At 37.0% G+C, this 20,668-nt stretch overlaps 1 protein-coding gene across 3 annotated transcripts in view; it reads right to left on the minus strand.

Moving 5' to 3' along the window:
• Nucleotides 1–13,070: 13,070 nt before the first annotated feature.
• Nucleotides 13,071–20,668, minus strand: part of snx2 (sorting nexin 2) — a 28,894-nt gene continuing 21,296 nt past the window's right edge. For 2 of the 3 annotated variants that reach the window (XM_085180170.1, XM_085180169.1), the window contains 4 exons: nt 18,360–18,371; nt 16,425–16,505; nt 16,260–16,331; nt 13,071–15,685 (listed from right to left, as the gene is read on the minus strand). In XM_085180170.1, coding sequence (XP_085036296.1) covers nt 15,635–15,685; nt 16,260–16,331; nt 16,425–16,505; nt 18,360–18,371 — 216 coding nt within the window. In that variant the 3' untranslated portion in view covers nt 13,071–15,634. The remainder of the gene's footprint in view (nt 15,686–16,259; nt 16,332–16,424; nt 16,506–18,359; nt 18,372–20,668) is intronic. The other variant, XM_085180171.1, reaches the window with a different exon arrangement.

Genomic DNA, 20,668 nt, shown 5'->3' on the forward strand with positions numbered 1-20,668 from the left:
CAAAAAGACAAAAAACAAACTAAAAACCAGCAACAAACAACTTAAACAATCACAAAGAAAGAACAATACAGTATCCACATCTGAACCAAAGAGTAAAACAGTGAAATGTGGATTATTAAATATTAGGTCTCTCTCCTCCAAGTCTCTGTTAGTACATGACTTAATAATTGATCAACAAATTGATTTACTCTGCCTTACAGAAACCTGGTTGCAGCAGGATGATTATGTTAGTTTAAATGAATCAACACCCCCGAGTCATTCTAACTACCAGAAATCTCGAAGCACAGGTCGAGGGGGTGGTGTGGCAGCAATTTTTCACACCAGTCTATTAATTAATGAAAGACCAAGACAGACTTTTAATTCATTTGAAAGCCTGATGCTTAGCATTGTCCACCCCAGCTGTGAAACTCAGAAACCAGTCTTACTTGTTATCATCTATCGTCCACCTGGGCCTTACACAGAGTTTCTGTCTGATTTCTCAGACTTTATATCTAATTTAGTTCTGAGCTCAGATAAAATAATTATTGTGGGTGATTTTAACATCCATGTAGATGCTAAAAATGACAGCCTCAACATGGCATTTAATCTGTTGTTAGACTCAATTGGTTTCTCTCAAAATGTAAAAGAACCCACCCACCACTTTAATCACACTCTAGATCTTGTTTTAACATATGGCATAGAAACTGAACATTTAACAGTGTTTCCTGAAAACCCTGTCCTGTCTGATCATTTCTTGATAACATTTACATTTACAATAATTGATTACACAGCAGTGGAGAGTGGACTTTATCAAAGTAGATGTCTTTCTGAAAGCGCTGTAACTAAGTTTAAGAATATAATCCAGCCACTGTTATCATCGTCAATGCCCTGTACCAACACAGAGCAGAGCAGCTATCTGAACGCTACCCCAACAGAGGTCGATTATCTTGTTAATAATTTCACCTCCTCACTACGTACGACTCTGGATACTGTAGCTCCAGTGAAAACTAAGGTCTCTAATCAGAAGTACCTGACCCCGTGGTATAATTCTCAAACACGTACCCTAAAGCAGATGACTCGTAATCTGGAGAGGAAATGGCGTGTCACAAATTTAGAGGATCATCATTTAGCCTGGAGAAATAGTTTGTTGCTTTATAAGAAAGCCCTCCGCAAAGCCAGAACAGCTTACTACTCATCACTGATTGAAGAAAATAAGAACAACCCCAGGTTTCTCTTCAGCACTGTAGCCAGGCTGACAAAAAGTCAGAGCTCTTTTGAGCCAACCATCCCTTTAACGTTAACTAGTGATGACTTCATGAACTTCTTCACAAATAAAATTTTTATCATTAGAGAAAAAATTGCCAATAATCATCCCACAGATGTAATATTATCTACAGCTACTCTTAGTTTCATTGATGTTAAGTTAGACTCTTTTTTTCCAATCGATCTTTCTGAGTTAACTTCAATAATTACTTCCTCCAAACCATCAACGTGTCTTTTAGACCCCATTCCTACAAAACTGCTCAAAGAAGTCCTGCCATTGATTAATTCTTCGATCTTATATATGATCAACCTATCTCTAATAATCGGCTATGTACCACAGGCCTTCAAGGTGGCTGCAGTTAAACCTTTACTCAAAAAGCCATCTCTAGACCCAGCAGTCTTAGCTAATTATAGGCCAATCTCCAACCTTCCTTTCATATCAAAAATCCTTGAAAGAGTAGTTGTCAAACAGCTAACAGATCATCTGCAGAGGAATGGTTTATTTGAAGAGTTTCAGTCAGGTTTCAGAGTTCATCACAGCACAGAAACAGCTTTATTGAAGGTTACAAATGATCTTCTTATGGCCTCTGACAGTGGACTCATCTCTGTGCTTGTCCTTCTTGACCTTAGTGCAGCATTCGATACTGTTGACCATAATATTCTATTAGAGCGATTAGAACATGCTGTAGGTATTACAGGTATTGCACTGCAGTGGTTTGTATCATATCTATCTAATAGACTCCAATTTGTGCATGTAAATGGAGAGTCCTCTTCACACACTGAGGTTAATTATGGAGTTCCACAGGGTTCGGTGCTAGGACCAATTCTGTTTACATTATACATGCTTCCCCTAGGCAGCATCATTAGAAGACATAGCATACATTTTCACTGCTATGCAGATGACACCCAGCTCTATCTGTCCATGAAGCCAGATAACACACACCAATTAGTTAAACTGCAGGAATGTCTTAAAGACATAAAGACTTGGATGGCCACTAACTTTCTGCTTCTTAACTCAGATAAAACTGAGGTCATTGTACTCGGCGCTGAAAAGCTTAGAAATATGGTATCTAACCAGATTCTTACTCTGGATGGCATTACCTTGGCCTCCAGTAACACTGTGAGGAACCTTGGAGTCATTTTTGACCAGGATATGTCCTTCAACGCACATATTAAACAAATATGTAAGACTGCGTTCTTCCATTTGCGCAACATCTCTAAAATTAGAAATATCCTGTCTCAGAGTGACGCTGAAAAACTAGTTCATGCATTTATTACTTCCAGGCTAGACTACTGCAATTCATTATTATCAGGATGTCCAAAAAACTCACTGAAAAGCCTTCAGTTAATCCAAAATGCTGCAGCAAGAGTACTGACAGGGACTAGAAGGAGAGAGCATATTTCTCCTGTTTTGGCTTCCCTTCATTGGCTTCCTGTTAAATCCAGAATTGAATTCAAAATCCTGCTCCTCACATACAAGGTCTTAAATAATCAGGCCCCATCTTATCTTAATGACCTTGTAGTACCATATCACCCTATTAGAGCACTTCGCTCCCGCTCTGCAGGCCTACTTGTTGTTCCTAGAGTATTTAAAAGTAGAATGGGAGGGAGAGCCTTCAGTTTTCAGGCCCCTCTTCTGTGGAACCAGCTTCCAGTTTGGATTCAGGAGACAGACACTATCTCTACTTTTAAGATTAGGCTTAAAACCTTCCTTTTTGCTAAAGCATATAGTTAGGGCTGGACCAGGTGACCCTGAATCCTCCCTTAGTTATGCTGCAATAGATGTAGGCTGCCGGGGGATTCCCATGATGCATTGAGTTTTTCCTTTCCAGTCACCTTTCTCACTCACTATGTATTAACAGACCTCTCTGTATTGAATCGTATCTGTTATTAATCTCTGTCTCTCTTCCACAGCATGTCTTTATCCTGTCTTCCTTCTCTCACCCCAACCGGTCGTAGCAGATGGCCGCCCCTCCCTGAGCCTGGTTCTGCCGGAGGTTTCTTCCTGTTAAAAGGGAGTTTTTCCTTCCCACTGTCGCCAAAGTGCTTGCTCATAGGGGGTCATATGATTGTTGGGCTTTTCTCTGTATCTATGAAGCGCCTTGAGGCGACATTTGTTGTGATTTGGCGCTATATAAATAAAATTGAATTGAATTGAATTGAATTGAATTGAATTGGTGCACTCTGGTATTAGTGTATTATGTACCAGCAAGGGATGCATATTTGTATTTAGCTCAGTCTTTTGAATTTCCTCTGGTAATCCTTTCTTATGTCTGGACTTGTATGAAACTGATTTGAACAACAAGTTAAAAGCCTTTAAAACTTTAGCGATGTTTCAGTTTATGCTGCTAATTTTTTTATTAATTAAGATTTTTGTTTTTATGCAGAGACCAAAGTGAAGCAAAGTCAAATCCCTTGTTTGTGTGCCAAATAAAGATGATTCTGTTTCTAATAAGTTGCTTCTGCAACCATCTGATTATGTGTCTGGTGACTTTTAAAGGCAAGCAACATCTAGCAGTTGTGTGAATATGTGCAATTAAAGTTTGTGCTGGTGCTGTCACCTTTATTTAAGGTGGAATATAAGTGCGAAGTAAGACAAAGAAGAACAAGAAAAGAGAAAGGAGGATGAGAACAAGAACCGATCTGTGACAAGACAGAGGAAATGAAGAGAAAAGACAAAAAGAAGAAGATGAAAGAAGAGCAAAGAAAGAAGTAAAAAGGAGACTAACGGAAAAGGAAAGTGATGAAGAAGCAAAGGAAAGGAGAGGAGGGAAGGAGTGCAAAGGAGGGGAGAGAGGGTCCTCCACTATCAGCAGATAAGAGGCAGAAATGGATGAATTCTATTGGCCGGCGAACCTCTTCCAGTCTCTTATCTGCTCGCCTTCATGAACTCAGGACACATTTCATAGAAATTTGCGAAATCAGGAAAGCTGGGTATCGTGTCATCTATCACAGGGCGACGCTAGCCCATACATCCTCCCAGCTTCACAGTAAAAGCCACAATTGACACTCTTTTTTAGGTTTGTTAACAATTACATGCTGCAGTCTCTACAAAGTGGCTTTGGGCTTGTTGTTTTCAAGGTCAAATAAACTTGGCTGAGTTTCAGGTTGAGAAATTTGTTCATAATTCACCCTGGAGCTAAAAAAAAACACTAATTACATCCTTTTTATTGAAATGTCTGATTATTGTTAGTTCTGATCAGGTTTTAAGTGTCAAGTTAAATTATATATGACAGATGGAATAGGACAAAGAGCAGAGAAATGTTGTCAAAGTCTTGAAGCACTTACCATCAGCTGATCGACAAACGCACGACCAGTGTGTGAATACAGAGAGTGTTCAGAGAGAGACAGATATACATGCAAGACTGTTGTCAAGAGAATAAAAAACATAAGGGGAAAAAAAACAAAGAAAAGAGCAAGAATGCAAAGAGATTCCAGCATTTTCCTATTTTTTCCATCTCCATCTGCACTTGAATAATTGAGAATTTCCATAGACTATATTTAAAAGATGGAAGGAGCTAGGGTACCACCCCCCTCTGATGTGTAGGTTTTAATAATAATAATAACTTTATTTATAAAGCGCTTTCAAACAAAGTGCTGTACAACTATTTGAAAGTAAAAAGATAAAAAATAAAAATGAAATAAAAATAAAAGCGATAGATAGCAATACAGGTAAAAGACACAATACAAGTTAAAAACAGTAAAAATTTAAAAACTAAAAGCCATAGAATTAAGACTTGTAAGATAAGGTGAACAAATGTGTCTTCAGCTTAGTTTTAAAAACCTCCACAGAGCAGCCTGCCTAACATCTTGAGGGAGGTTGTTCCACAGAAACGGGGCACGAAAAGAAAAAGCTCTCCAATAGTCTTTTTTCTGGCTCTAGGAACCTTTAGAAGGCCAGAGTCCTGAGATCGGAGAGCACGGGATGGAACGTAAAGATGTAAAAGGTTGGAGAGGTATGAAGGTGCCAGTCCATTTAAAGCCTTGTAGGTGAGCAGCAGGACCTTAAAATCTGCTCGAACCTGACAAGGTAGCCAATGCAGAGATCTCAGAACAGGGGTAATGTGCTCAAATTTCCCAGTTCTTGTTAAAATGCGAGCAGCTGCATTTTGCACCATCTGTAGACCTCTAAAACATTTCTTTACAAGCACACCTTAACCTTGTGGTCATTACCATCCTGTTTTCTCCCAGCAGAAGTTAACATATTTTGATGAGAGGCTAATGTTAGTAGGCTTGATTAGGCCACTGCACCCATAAACTACACAGGTGCAAAGCACAGACACATGACTCGTAATGAGTGTTAAGTAAGAGGCTCCATCAGCCAAAACTAGAGCACAAACTTAATTCTTTTAATTATTGTTATTCTTTGAAAACAGTCGACAATACCACAAACACAGTTGAGAGGTCCAGTTCAGTGAAGCTGATTTGCGGTGACACGTAACACCACATATTATGAGACATCAAGCTCACAATAATTTTTAAGTAGAATTTACACAGGCGAGTTCAGAGTTTGACAGTTGGTGATTTCTAATATATCTTTTTCTGCCATATAATAAAGCTGATTTTAAACCCAAAACTCATTGGGACATACAGTATGCCTACTTGATTGAGTCATTTGGATAAAAATTTGGAAAAAAACAGCTTTACTCATCGATCTTCCAGGTCAGTGATGCATTCACATAAACTTGGAATCAGTCCTTTAAAAATACATCAAAGCAGCTTCCAGTTTGTACAAGCCGCCATGTTTCTCTTGCCATCTTGAATACAGTGGCCAAGACAGTGTTTATGTATGTGACCAGAGACCAGCCACGTACTACTGTAGTACACCTATAAGTTACTTTTACTTTCAAAATCCCAAATACCTCTTTCAATCTGTGAGCATTTAACATTCGCACATGTATATTTTCATCATCTCTTTGTCCTCCTGCACTCCTGCTCCTTCATTTCTGCCTCTTGATAAACTGGAACCTTGCTTTTTTTTCTTTTTTTTTTTACTCAACACCACACTGCTGGACCTCAGTTGCAAGGCCACAAGTCCTTACAAAAGATTTATATCAGAAATTTAACTTGAATTTTTGTGATTTTAAGAGACCTTAGGAAGATAAAGTGCCACTGCAACAGGAAGTGAAATTAGTCAATTGTCTCATGGGAATACAGAAATCCATTCAGTGTCTTTAGTGCTTTAAAATATGCTGCCTCTTAGTTTTAAGACCAGCTGGATGACTCCAAAGTAACCTCAGGAAACTATTCTGAGGTATGACTTAAGCTTGAGCCTCACTGAGGGTGGCACTTCGAGAGAAAGCACAACTACTTTCTTTTGTTTCAACATAATAGATTGTAATCATTGAACATATCCATAACCCTTTAAAGCCGGTCGGAGCAGCACGCTCTGTTTTGCATAACTATTTTTAAATCCCGGTAGCTCTGCAACCACCTAAACTAGCGCAATATTTTTTTTTGCATAAGAAACCGGAGGAGTTGTACTTACATCTTATGCCATCAGCTTGTCCTCAGTCACGGTTTCCTTCCACATATAGCTTTGCAAAAACTGCATAAAAAGCGCTTGCAGCAACAAAAACATAATATTCCAGAAACACGCTTTGCCGATCCGATCAGGTGTTCATAACACTTCCTATGTTGGAATAGACGTCAGCGTGAACTTTCGCACATCCGCCATTACTTGCCCGAAACCGGAAATGACGTCATTCTTGCGGATATGTAGTTTTTTTTACCATCAGGGCCTCATGAGCCTAGACTGGTGTTTTTAAAAGTTATATTTGACTTTATGACTTTCTGTGTCGTTTCTGGGATGCTTAGGACTCATATTGCACTGCTGGAAATAGTTTATTTTGATGCATATGCTGCTTTTTTGCAAATTTGCATTATAATATTTATTTTCGTTTTTCCTGCAGTATATGAAAATTGGTATATTTCAAAAATAAAACTATGAAGACACTCAAAATAAATTTCCTGTGGTGGGAAACTATTTTGTGCAACTTTTTTTGTATTTACAGTTTTGAGGGATAAGCCTCTTAACTAGAAATATATGTTTTAAAAAAAACAAAAACGATTTTCAATTTTTTTGTAGTTTATTGGACTTTTTTGCAATTTATGTAATTACTATGCACTTAATGCATACATATTATTAAAATTTGGGCTATAATGGTTGTATTGATGTATAGCAACTTGAAATGCTCCCAAAAATGGCACTACAACATGTAAAAATATAATATAAGCTCTGGTGGACTTGGTTCTATGGTAGGTCTTAAAGAGTTAAAGAATATGTGAAAAGTAAAAGAGTAAATAATATTTAGTTGACAAATATAAACTTTCCAAGTTGGAAATATCGATATATACAAATCCAACAACCGCTCAATTGCCATTTTTTAAAATAATTTATTTTTTTTACTGAAACATAGTTTCTTAGCCCCATGTGGGTCTGGACCCATGTGAATCAAAGAGTTTGTATAAAGTAGGCTATATCTGTGCTTTCAACATCCAACTGAGGACTGAAATTCTACATTTCTCGCACATCTAACTGTGAGTGTTTTCTGTGTTACCAGTAAAGTTTGAATTAAGTCCTATATGGTCTCACAGATGTGTGTGTGTGTGTGTGTGTGTGTGTGGCAGTTCTGTGCATGACAAACTGGTCCAATTTCAAGCGTGTCGCGGCGCCTGGCTGATATTTGTCTCGCTGGTGTTGTTGTTGTGGCCCTTCCTTACTTCCACCACCTCCTCCGCTTCTTTTTTAGTTTCCCCTCAGATTTGAATCGGCACGAGGGCCTCGGTCCGTTCCCCCTCTGACAGCGCAGAAATAATTACAGTACAGCCTTCCCCACAAGCTCGCTGTTATATTAGCCCTCTTATCAGGCTGCTGAGGGGGGTAGTTGATCAACTAAGGTCACTGTATCCTGACCACAGCACAACAGCTACACCGCTATTTGGAGATATGATAAATAAAAGGCGGGGGTGAGGCCGCAACAACACTCTTATCTGCTTCTGAGTGCTTTTTGTTCCATTCTCTTCCCTCCTTGCACCTCGTCTGTGTGGTTGTCCCTCGGGGGGCAGCTGGAGTTGGCACAGGAGAGAATATGGAAACCTGCGACGCTGTGACGATTTAGTGCAGCTGATTAGCTGAAAAAATAAATTCCCCTGCACAGTTTTAAAGTTGCACTTGTAGGTTTACATACACGGCCTTTTATTTATTTCCTAACCCTGTTAGATAACATGCGAGGTTAGGAGGGGAGGCCCGTTCTTTGTAAACGCAGTTACATTATTCTGAAAACGGGTCGTAGACAGCAGCACGGGTGTGAGCGCAGATAATAGATGCACCTACATTATCCTGAAGTGGTGGGGAAATTGAGGGGTTAGGAGGGTGAGCACAACAGATGTGCCTACATTATTCTAAGGCCAGATTGATAGCGACGGGGGTCGAGGCGGGGAGTGTGAAAAGAAATACATCTACATTATTCTAGAGTCATGTGAGAGCGAGAGGTTAGCGTGAGCAAGGAAAACAGATGCAGACGCATTATTCTGGAGTCGGGGTGAAATTTCTAGAGGTGGAGGTGAAGCTGGAAAACTGGATGAACCATTACTCTTCAGGCAAATTGATAGTGGGAAGGTTAAGCATGCAGGTTTACCTGCATTATTCTCAAGCTGAGAGAAGAGCTCCGAGGGAAACCACACAGCAGTGGTTCCACTGGTTTTACTGCAGCCAAACTTGACGTGACACCGCTGAGCGACAGCCACAAATCACCGCTACATACTGCCTCCAAAATCACATCAATCCCAGTAGACCCCCATGTTAAAGTGCCGAAGTTTCCATCACACTAGCATGTCCAGTAAAATTGTCATCAAGGTTTAGAGTTTTGAATTATTAAGGGTGTGGCTACATGAGGAGACCACTGAATGCTGAAACAAATAACTATAGGTAGGTCGCATCTCCACTAATTAAGCTCATTAAGGAATCATCAGGAATGTTTTACTGTGTTTGTTTTTGCCTTTGGGGGCATTTTAATGCAAATACAGTTGTGGTCAAATTACTATACAGCTAATATGTATAATCGGATTTATGACTTAAAATTAGAGCCGGATGGTGTACTTGCAGTGCTAGGCTGCTCCCTAACCTCATTGGCGCTCAGACGTCCTCTTCAGAAAGCCTTAATGTTTGGCATGATTGTAGCTAAAAGACTTATTCTTAGAGCCTGGAAATCACCATCTCCTCCATTGTTCAGGGTTTGGCTACGTGAGATGATTGCTTGTTTGTATATTGAAGAGGTTCGTTATCGTTTGGCTGACACCCATTTTAAGTTTGTCGAAATCTGGGGCCCTTTTCTCAATCATATTAATGGGAATTTAACATAAACTTTAACCCATTTGACTGCACTTTGTGTTTGTGTGAAACTGCACCTCTGCCGGACCCTGATTCCTTCCTGGACTTGTTTCCCACATCTTCTGGTCTTGGTGAACTCTCTGTTGCCCTGTCTAAACTCACACAGAAGATCATCTTTTTTGGACAGTGGTGTTTCTTTTGAACTTTTGATTTGTACTGGCTAACTGGTGTATTTTTATTTATTTATTTTGTTTTTATTTTTTTCCTTTTCTTTCCTGTTTTCCTGTTTGGGGTCTTTTTTTGTTGTGTTTGGTTTCTGTTTTTTCTTTTTTTTTCTGTGCTTAAATGTTATTGTTTTTGAATCTTATGTCCTTTGTCTGGTGTGACGTTATGTAACTTTGAACTTAAAATCTTATAAATAAACTTTTTTTTTTTTAAAAATTACTATACAGCATCTTTACCAACCGTTTTAAAAAACAACAACAAAAATACTAGTTGGGAACCTAAATTTGAATTGGTTTTAGAATTTTTCCTAATACATACAGGCTCAAATATACACATCCATTCATTTAAATCTTTGGATTTTTGTTTAAGCTTCTACAAAGTATTTCAACTTGACCAAGCCAAGAGCTATTTACATCTCATCAGTGATCATTATAGACTACAAGAACAGTGTACCAGCTTTTGAGTATGGTGGTGGTAGCTTCATGTTCTTCTGCTAGTGGTACTGATACAAAGTAGATGGAATAATGGAGGAGGGCCACCTCCAAATTTTTCAACTTTATTTAAATTGTCTAGAAGAACAATGATCCCAACACAAATCAAAACGGAGTGGATTAGAGATGAATGTGTGGATTAGAGAAAATCTCAAATAAATTCAGACATACACCTGGTTTATTAAAGATATATGTCGTGTAATCATTCCACCCTGGGGGGGAAAAACAGTTAAAAGAAATCATTAAAAGTCCCAAATTACATGTCATGTGTATGGAAACAGACATCTCGCTCTGGGGTCAGCTATAGACAATCCACGTGAGAAGTCTGAGATTAATTTTTGATGGTGACATTTTAAACATCTTTTATTTTGCTCTGATTTTTAGATACACTGTATCAACAAAAGCATTGTGTCTCTTGACTTATAATTTAATCTGAAGTATCTCATCTGTCTCTTAATCTTTCAGTTCGCATGTTTTCGGTTTCCTTTCTTTCATGAGTGTATAAGGTTGGGCACATAGCCGTACAGTCTGCTTTTATAAACATTTGTAAAACAATGGGTCATTTTAAAGAGTTCACTAAATTTGACCATGGGATGCCACAGAAGTCAGTTCACGGAATTTCTTCCTTCTAGATATCCATGATCAAATGTGTTATCAGTGAGCATCGGAAGTGTTTGGCAGCCACGGCAAAGGGCAGGCCACGCAAAGTTAGCGCTGGGGTTCGTAGTGTCACCGATGCTCGGCTGGCTCAGTAACTGCAGATTTCCAACCTACTTTTGCATTAACATCAGTACAAAGACTGTGCATCAGGAGCTTCATAGCATGGGTTTCCATGGCTGAGCAGGTTCTGTAGGAGTAATGCATAGATGGCCCGGTCCTTTTGTCTATATAGTGCAATTAAATGTAAACAAGCAAGATGCACGGGCGTTACTTCACCATCCTGTTCAGATGTAATCGCTTCTGGCTCCAAGAATGAGGCAGTTCATACTACAGTAGGCGTCTTTTGCTATCACTCACTCACACACACAATCAAAAGGTGATAACACAGCCAACCATGTTATCACAGCTGGTAATTCTTTTTAAAAGATAACCTTATGTCAAACAAAAGCTGAAATGAATGAAAACACCACTTACACTCACTTAGACAGAGTGGGTGTAAATATTTGCTATGGCGTCTCTTAATATAGTCAAGTGTGAATTTGTTTGCCCTCTGCCAAAACCTGAAAGCTGAATATGACAGCTAGTCAATCCTGTCACAGCCGCGATGCAAAGTACCGCACAGCCCACTTTGTGATATCACTCTCCCTCTGTGCTCAGTCTGTTCTGTATAAGCAGAGCTGGCGTGAAGCCTCCTGACAGGCTGCGTGAATCGTTTTCAGTCTCGGCATCCTGATTATCACTTCGAGCTTCTGAGAAAAACAACGGTTTGGATGAAAAAAACAGAGGCGGAGGAGAGAAACACACGTAACAGAGGACAGCTGAGCTGAGAATGTAGGAAAGGACACGATCCAAAATCACTGGAATCACCTTTTGCTACCGCAGCATTAATGAGCTTCATAAAGATAATGGCAACAGTTTAATTTAGCACTTTTTTAGTACTTTAGTCATTTGTGTCTGAGAACGGTGTAAATGTTAATCTAGAAAAAGGCCGCAGTAGACGAAACTCCAGTAACAATTAATGACTCCTGATTAGCACTGACATTGGGTTTTTGTTAAATTAGCCCTTTATTAGACAGGAAACTATTTATGGTAACATGATTTTCAATATAACAAGTAAAAAAAATTACAGAAAAAAAGTCTTGTATCATCCAATAACCTAATTTATTAGTATTTGTGAATGTGTGAAGTTCAACTTTCTAAAAAATAAATAAATCTAGTTTTTACATTGTGACATTTTTTACTTTATGCATTACAAAATTTACTCTTTGTTACTTTAGTCTACTACATTTTTCTTCATGTAATATCAAACCTAAATACCTTACACTCACAACAATCTAGTTAGTATAGCTCACCTGTTAAGTAACTATGCCCACTTACAAGAGGTACGGATATTTTTGTCACAGTATTATAGGATTTAAACACTGGAATGAAAAACACGTTCTTTCATTCAATAAACTATATGTTATATGCAATAAAAACTATATTTAATTACATTTAGCAAACATTTGATGAATATTTGGCAAAATATTTATCTGGAAACTTGTTGTGGTTCCAGATGTTGATCTCTGACAAAACACACTGAGAACCATGTATGTGAAAGAGAATTTGGAGTGAGAAGCAGTGGTCGAGGTATATAACAGGGTATTCAACTAACCTTGATTTAAAGTTATTTTACATATATTTACATATTTTACAAAATGTGAGACTTACATTTTCTTATATTTAATGCACACTAACTGCAGTTTTGATTTACAGTACAGTATTTACAGTATTTGGATGTATAGAATATGCTGTGAAAACTGAGAAACTTCAAACTTGGTTTGAATGACCTCTTTAAGTTTGATTTAAATATACTTATCTAAAGTCATTAGGAAAAAACACATGAAACACAAAAGCTCATAATAATGATAATCTTACTGTAATTTAATAATATATAATAATCTTACTGAATCAATTAACCTCAGTTTATTATCTGACCTATACTGTTTGTTATACAATCACAGCAGTAAGCTTTTACAAGCCTTACAATAAGTTAAAGCCTAGGTTTACTTTAAAAATGAAAATAAACTGATGCTTAACCAATCAGAAGATAAATAATTGAAACCCAGTCCAACCGTGGATGAGATACATTCCTTTATTGTACTCAAACGTTTGCTCTGTCACACTTCAGGAATGTCACATCAAAACCAAAATGGCTTAAAAAAAATCTCAGCAGATAAAGCATTTCATCATCAGTGAAAAAAACAAAAACTAAACAAAAACTAAAATCAAATAAAGTTCTCAACCATTGCACATCATTTGGTGGCAGGAAATGAGGAACAAAACATGAACAAAAGCACAACAATCAACATAGTTTTGTAGAATTTAAGACTGAGGAGTAATGTGGGCTGAGCACCAAAAGAAAAGTCAAAATCAAAAGTAATTCCAGTTTTACGTTCTGCTTGTATCAAATAAGCTAAAATATCTGATTTGTAGATTTTATGACAGACGTTGGACAGCAAAGTGTTCTTTGAATTCAACAAAAAATAAAATCAAGGTCATATTCTGCAGGATTTTGAAGTCGTCACCTTAATTAACAAAGAGTAAAAAATAAATCTCACAGTCTGAGGCTGATCTCTGGACGGACACCTACTCAGTCAGCTGACAAAGTCTCACCTCCACCAGGCCTGAAACTACTCAGACGCTCCGAACTTCAGATTTATTATCATTCCCTAAAGGAAATCCTTCATCTGTAATGAAGAGCTTGGAACACCACAAGCTTCCAAAACTCAGAAATACTAACAAGCAGTTTCTGATTGATTTAATCAGTTCTTGTTAAATTTAAAACTCAAAACCTTAAAGTCTCCTCTCTGCGCTGAACATGAGCAGCAGGAAGAAAGCCACCAAGGCCCAGTTCACACTGAAGCTTCATTAGGTACTAATTAACCGCATATTAAGCATGATTTCACAGAGATAGAGAAAATCTGCCACAGAGGGGCATTCTCGCATTATCGTTTATTCGTATAATGATTTCAAGTCGTAAGAAAATCAACATTCACATTTTTTTATGGCTACTAATGTTTCATTCGAAATTGCAGCTCTTGTAGATTCACATTAGAATTGGGAGAAGCAAAAGAAAACTAATTTTCTCAGAAGTTTGAATTAGTAAGTTGAAATTTTCAGATAATCTGAAATTTTTTGGCCAAGAAATTTGGTAAATTTGTCATGAAAAGGTGGAAAATATTAAAAGAAGAAAGTGTTTTTTATGTCACAGTGTCCACTGAAGCGTATTAGTCTATTCATATTCAAAAGGGTTTCAAACTAACTGCCCAAAAAAACTGTCTAAAAGTTTTTGTTCAGAAACTTCCATCCATAATTTCTCGAGAACAGCAATGAACCAAACCGGCATGTGAGAGTCTTCCTTCTCTGCTCTTGTTGGCTCAGAGAGGACAGAAACAGAAAATGTTGCCTTCACTTACGATCATACAGCAACAAAAACACAGGCTCTTGTTCTGAAAGGAATGAGAGGAAGTGAAAGAACAGGTGGCAGGAGGTAACAAGACACAATACACAAACGCGATGCAGTCGGTCGTCCTTGATCACGTACTCTGGATCGGTTTCACAGCTCATGATCCAAACTCCAAAATAAAAGCACATATTCTGACTCAGCAGTTTGAACTGTTTAAAAAAACAGGTAAAAACTTCCTTCAGTAAAATAAACTGGTGACTTAAACTGGATGAAATCTAACTGGCGATAAGGTAAGCTGGGCATAGGGGTCCTGTTTGTTTTTCCCCACAGGTCACTGGGAATGGCAGATTAAAGTTGGAGGTGCAGAAATCCTAACATCCTTAACTGCCAGCACTCGTGGGTAGTAGAAAACCAGAAAAGAAATGAAATGTAAATTTCTTAATTTAACTAAAGACACAATATTTCGGTTGAGAGGATCAAAACGCTTTCTTCAAAGAAACTGTTCTTATGAATTCCTTTTTTCAAAATTGCCAATTTATTTTTCATTTATTTATTTATTTATTTATTTATTTATTTAAGGGAATATCTTGTTTTATCAGTTCAAATCTTTAACATATGTGAATTACGTTCCACATTTTTAAGGTGGAAACATGCCTTCAAATGCTAAGCTTATGGAGAAAAAAAACTTTCTTTAGTTAAAAGTTTGAGTATTGATCATTATTGTGTAAAAAGCCCTTAAATAGCTTTCTGCAATCACCTTTTTCCTCATGCACAACGAGGAAAGAAACAAAATCAACCAGAATGTTTAAAAAAAAAAAAGAAAAAAGAAAGAAAGAAAAGAAAGTTCACCAGGGCCATAACCCGTGCTGCGTTCACATTATTACGAAAACACGACTTTCCAACCCAAAGAATCGCTCCCTGCAGATTTTAGACTTCATAAAAATGAATAAGGGAACTCAGAAATCAGTTTTGGTGTATCAGCATTCCTAAGGTATTATTCTAAATGTTCCAAAGCCTCAGTCGTGACATGAACGCAGCACAGCGAGGAAGGGGGGGGGGGGGGGGGGGGGGAGTTAAACATCGCGATAATCAGATTTCAGCTGATTTGCTGCCTCACTTCTCTTCTTTACTCTGATCTTAATAAGGAGGAGCAGGAAGGACCCAGGAGGACATGTGCATTATGGGTAGTGTAGTTTGACCAGAGCCAGTCAGGACTGTCCGTGAGTAGATCGGATTCTATGAGATTGCCTTGGCTTCAGGTAAGAAAGCCTCCCAGTATTTTATCAGCTGAAAGAGGAAAAAAAGTGAAGAAATATTCAGTTAGGAGACAAACGTGCATTTTATGCATTTTCTTTCATTTTTATGGAAAACTTGTTCGTTCCATTCACACTATATGGAAGCCTGTAGGTGCCAGTTTTGTTGTTTTGGTTTTGGGTTGTAATTTCCTTACTTTTAACTGCATAACTGTTCCCAAAATAACAGTTAAAATGGAGACAAGTGCTAAATATTTGTATAAAGTATACAACTACTTATATTCTAAATTAGAATCCATGTTTTTAATCTTTTTTGGTCAAATAAAAGGCACCAAAATTTATAGCTTGACATCAGTCCTCAGATATGCAATTTATTTTATCTCATATTCTAAATATGTAATTACTTTTTCTGAAAAAGTGCAATTTTCAGACAGTTTTTACACAAAAAATATGCATTTTGTTCAAATGAAAATGAAACATTTTTTAATTTTCATATCAATGAAAATGAAAATGAAAAGTTTAACACAAAAGTTTTTTTTTAATTTAAAGTTTAGCATTTCGAGAGTATTTTAGTTATGATGAAAAATGTCACTAACAGTTTTGTTTACCTGCTGTTGTGTCTGAACCAGAGACTCCAGGTATTTGATAATGATTGTTTTAAAGTCCTTCACTCTCTCTTTCTGTTAGAAAATGACATAAAAAGTATATTTATTTGCCCACCTCATTTCATCATTTAACAGTTCACCGACTCATAGTCACATTCACCCACGCACCTCAAACCTGCTGACTTCTTTGCGGATGGTTTTGGAAATCTGCTCAAAATCTCTCTCGCCCTGCTGGACCTTCCCTTCCAGCTGAAACACACATGCATACAAAAAAGGGAAAAGGGAAAAGGGAAAATTCTACATTTAGAATATTTCTGTAATTCTAAATTTCATTGTCATATTTTAGAAACATTGCTGGTTATTATTAAGTGTTTAATGCCTTTCTGCAAAAGTGCAGCTTTAAACTGCATCATAATTAGTATTATTCTAGATGACTGATTTTACATGCCAGTTTAAATAAGAAAAAAACAATATGACAATACCAATCAGTAATTACTGATGTTGTTACTGATAGTTTGAAGTTTACAGACATATTTTAACCAAAAAAATTTCAGATTTGACTTATGTGCATCTGTAACTTGTATGTATCTTAAGCATGAAATTTGAAAATGCCCACTTTGTCTATTAAACTCCTGCTGGAAAAGCTGGAACAGAAACAATATTCTGAAGTAAATCCAACTGGGACTTGATTTGGAATGGGATCTATGATTTGGAATGGGATCTATCACAGGAAAGGTTGTGAGCATATTTGACACATTGCAAATACCTGAACACTGATTATGTCAGTAACAGGTTCACCTACACGATATTTTTCACGCCAACATTTCTGCGCCCTGAATATAACAGGAAGAACTATTTAGTCGTACATAAACGAAAGTGTTGTATACAAACTAGTTTCCTTTGTGTTAATGTTTGTTGTTGTTGTGATTCAGTTACCAGCAAAGGTGAAAGGTGAGTTTAGTTAAAGTGAAGTAAAAAAAAGAAAAAAAAGAATTAAGAACACAAAATAATGTTTAAATGAATGACTGACTGTGAAAATATATTTTTTATATACATTTTAAGCTAATACAGGAAACAAATTAATGTCATACTTTTATTTTTCATCCTGATCTTTGATCCGGTGCTCAAAAAGAAGACTTTAGCATTTTATTTGTTTTCGTAAAGAGCTTAGACCTAAATCACATTTCCCTGTTAAGAACTGACTCAGCAGAGCTGACTTTTATACTTTACATGTTTTTTTATTAAGGTTACTAATATTTAATTAACAGACAGTTGTAGTTCAGTAAGTCTTTAAAAAGGATAAAACAACAATGAAACTTAACTAAATTATTATGTGTTATGTGGTCAAGAAAACAAACTATGGTGTAAGCTGTGAGGATGCTTATAAAGACTTTGATTAGATCAGCGATTCCCAACCTTCCTGCCGGATGTACCCGTTAGATAAGGTCGCAAATATTCTCATTTAATTCAATTGAAACTGAATACTAACACCACTAATTATATAAAAGCCAGATTTCGATGATATTTTTCAGACAACTGAACATTCAGTCTGTAATTCATAGCTTGCTTTCATATAAATAAGGCACTTTGTCCCAGCTAGCATTGTTTATTTGAATAATTAATAAGGTACTTTTGGCTTTTTATTTGATTTAGCTACCATTTTTTCCTGTATGCTTAACATTTAATCCACACTTAAGTTGGGCATTCTCAGTCTCAATAGCTGCAGATGGCTCAAATCACCAAAGCTAACCTGATCTGTGGTACAAGCGTGTCTGGTTGGGTATCACTAGACTACTCGATGTCACATGAAAGAGTTTGTCCATTCACTGAAAGGTTTGAGTCAACATTTGGTCCCAAAGAGAGAAACTTTAAACTGGTTCAAAGCCTGATGGCTGTAAGAAAACTCCTCAGATTGACGGTCTGATTCATGTGACGGGCCATAACAGCAAAACAGAAAAAAGGGGTAACATGACAATATGCCACAAATGAATACTGATAAATATGAGAACTAAACAGCAAAGAGAAGCAACTCAAAGGTGTGAAGCAGGCGGTCGGGCAAGTGAACACAGAGATGGATGGACAGACAGACAGGGCAGGTCCTACCTCCTCAATCTCCTGGTTGCAGGAAGGCATGGCAGGAAAAATGCAACAAAAGTTAAGAGGCAGGGAAAAAAATGCTCAGAGCTTCCAAAATCATAGAGGAAGATCCAGAGACATGAGCAAAAACACCGAGGAGAAATGCAGGCACTGAAAGGAAAGGAAATCCTCCCTCCAACACAAAATAAAAATGCTGAGCATGTCGTTACATAATTTATCAACTTATGTCTAGTTAGATAGTTGCAGATTTAATTAAACACTTTGATCATGTTACTGTATTTTCATACGTCTCGCTCGTGATTTTATCTAATGTGACACATTCATTGAAAAATCTAAAGTATTTTAAGGACTGAAATATTCAGATGGCTCTAAAACATAAATCTGTGTGTTCATTATGATGATGTTAGCCTAACTTAGCATAAAGACTGGAAGGAGGAGCAAAAAGTTCACTAATTAACATGTAATTTTAAAAGTGTAATCAGTGTATAAAATATTTCTAATGTAATACAAAACAGCTTTTATTGTTCTAGAAAACATCCGTCCATCCACCAGACATTCACTAACATCCTAAATTTTTTCTTTTAAATGCTTTGAATACTTGTGATGTCTTTTTTGCCAGTTTTTGTTGTACTGCTCCAGCAGGCAAATGGCCAAAATGACATCATCATAAAAGATCAGTAGTAAACATGATGACAAAAAGGTTTAAACATTTCTGGCTTCTTCTAGATTAGCTTTTCATGACTCATAGTTTAAAATAATCTTCATCTTGGGGGGTGCATTGTGTTCCAGCGTACCCGCTAACTATCTGAAACAAGTTTTGGGCCCTCCCCTTTAAGGACACCCTTCGTTTAAACCAACTTTTGAACGACTGCCCCAAACAAACCAAAGGTCTGAACAGCAGGTTGGTGAGGGCTCTTTGTGCCCGAGATGACCGTATATGGGATATCTGCGCTCACTGACACCATTAAGAGCCAAGACAGATTAGCGCGGTGTGAAGCCTGAGCTTTTGGCTCACAGGGATTTTGCCCATATACTGACCTCATTTGAAACTTGAGCATGCACCACTGTAACAGCATATATGTCTCAGGAAATAAGAAAAACATGTAGCCTCTCCATCTAGAAAGTTTTTGTGTTGAATATGTAGCCAAATCCTCTTGAAAAGGCCCATCCTAATTATTTTTGTATGCAAACTAAATTAGTATAAAATATCTCTCTCTATATAAATATAGAGAGAGAAATAAAGATGAAGTCTTGGATTTTAAGTTGTTGGAAGGAATGGTTTCCTTCCTGTTTTTCTCTGTTTTACAAGAAAAATAAGTGTTAAATTAAATGCATATCATTTTTAATGTACATGGGTTTGTGTAGATGGACTTGGTGAAGATGTCTGCAGACAGGTGTAGACATGAGAGTACAGAGAGGAAGGATTTTGTCTCCACTATTTATGTAATCTGGTTACTTTATTCCTTAACTGTAGTTACTCAAACAAACCAAAAATAATCTGATATAAAACTGGGGAAAAATAAAACAATCAGTAAGCACCACAACCTCAGAAGAGGCATTTTTAAAAGAGTAAAACGATCCTACAGAACTTAATTTAGACCCAGGTCCCTCTGGTCCCTGTAGTGCAAACACAAGCAGAACGAGTGAGTTCCTTAAAAGGCTCTCGTACCACGGCTGGAAAAGATGAAGAGTGAGCGTCTTTCACCGAGAATGGTTTCTAAATACGAAGCTTCTGATCTCATCTAGTGAAGAAAGGAAATCACCACCAAAAAAAAATGAATCTATATATAATATAATTTTGTTTTAGCTGTAATGTGTTAAACATCACACCGGATGAAGACTAATTTCTTATAAAACAACATCAAGTTTCCTAAACTGAAGAAAGCCCTTAATCGAAAAATTGAAAAGTCTGTTAAAATATCCTGTTAATTTGGAAATGAACTAATTAATTATTTCAGGTTAATTATTAGTAATTGTGTCCCCAAAATTTTCCTTCATGCTCTTTTTTTTTTCTTTACCTTTAAATAATAAGGATCAAATGTTGTTAAGCATAAAAATGATCAAACCATTCATGCAACTCTTTAAAAAAAAGACAAATTAATTAGAAAGAATAAAAGCTTTTTTAAAAAATGGGAATAAAATGACTCAGAAATGATCATTTGTGTTATAAAATAATAATTGAGTGTGGAAAAAAAATGTGTTGGTGCAAAAAAAAGATTATTTAGATTATTTTAGGAAAAAACTCTCAACAGACTCCTGATTCACAGACTCTGATAGTTATTTCAGTGTGTTGCCCACAGGGGGCAGTGTGGGTT

Source organism: Neolamprologus multifasciatus, chromosome 12 (genome assembly GCF_963576455.1).
Source record: "Neolamprologus multifasciatus chromosome 12, fNeoMul1.2, whole genome shotgun sequence".
Classification (NCBI taxonomy): domain Eukaryota; kingdom Metazoa; phylum Chordata; class Actinopteri; order Cichliformes; family Cichlidae; genus Neolamprologus; species Neolamprologus multifasciatus.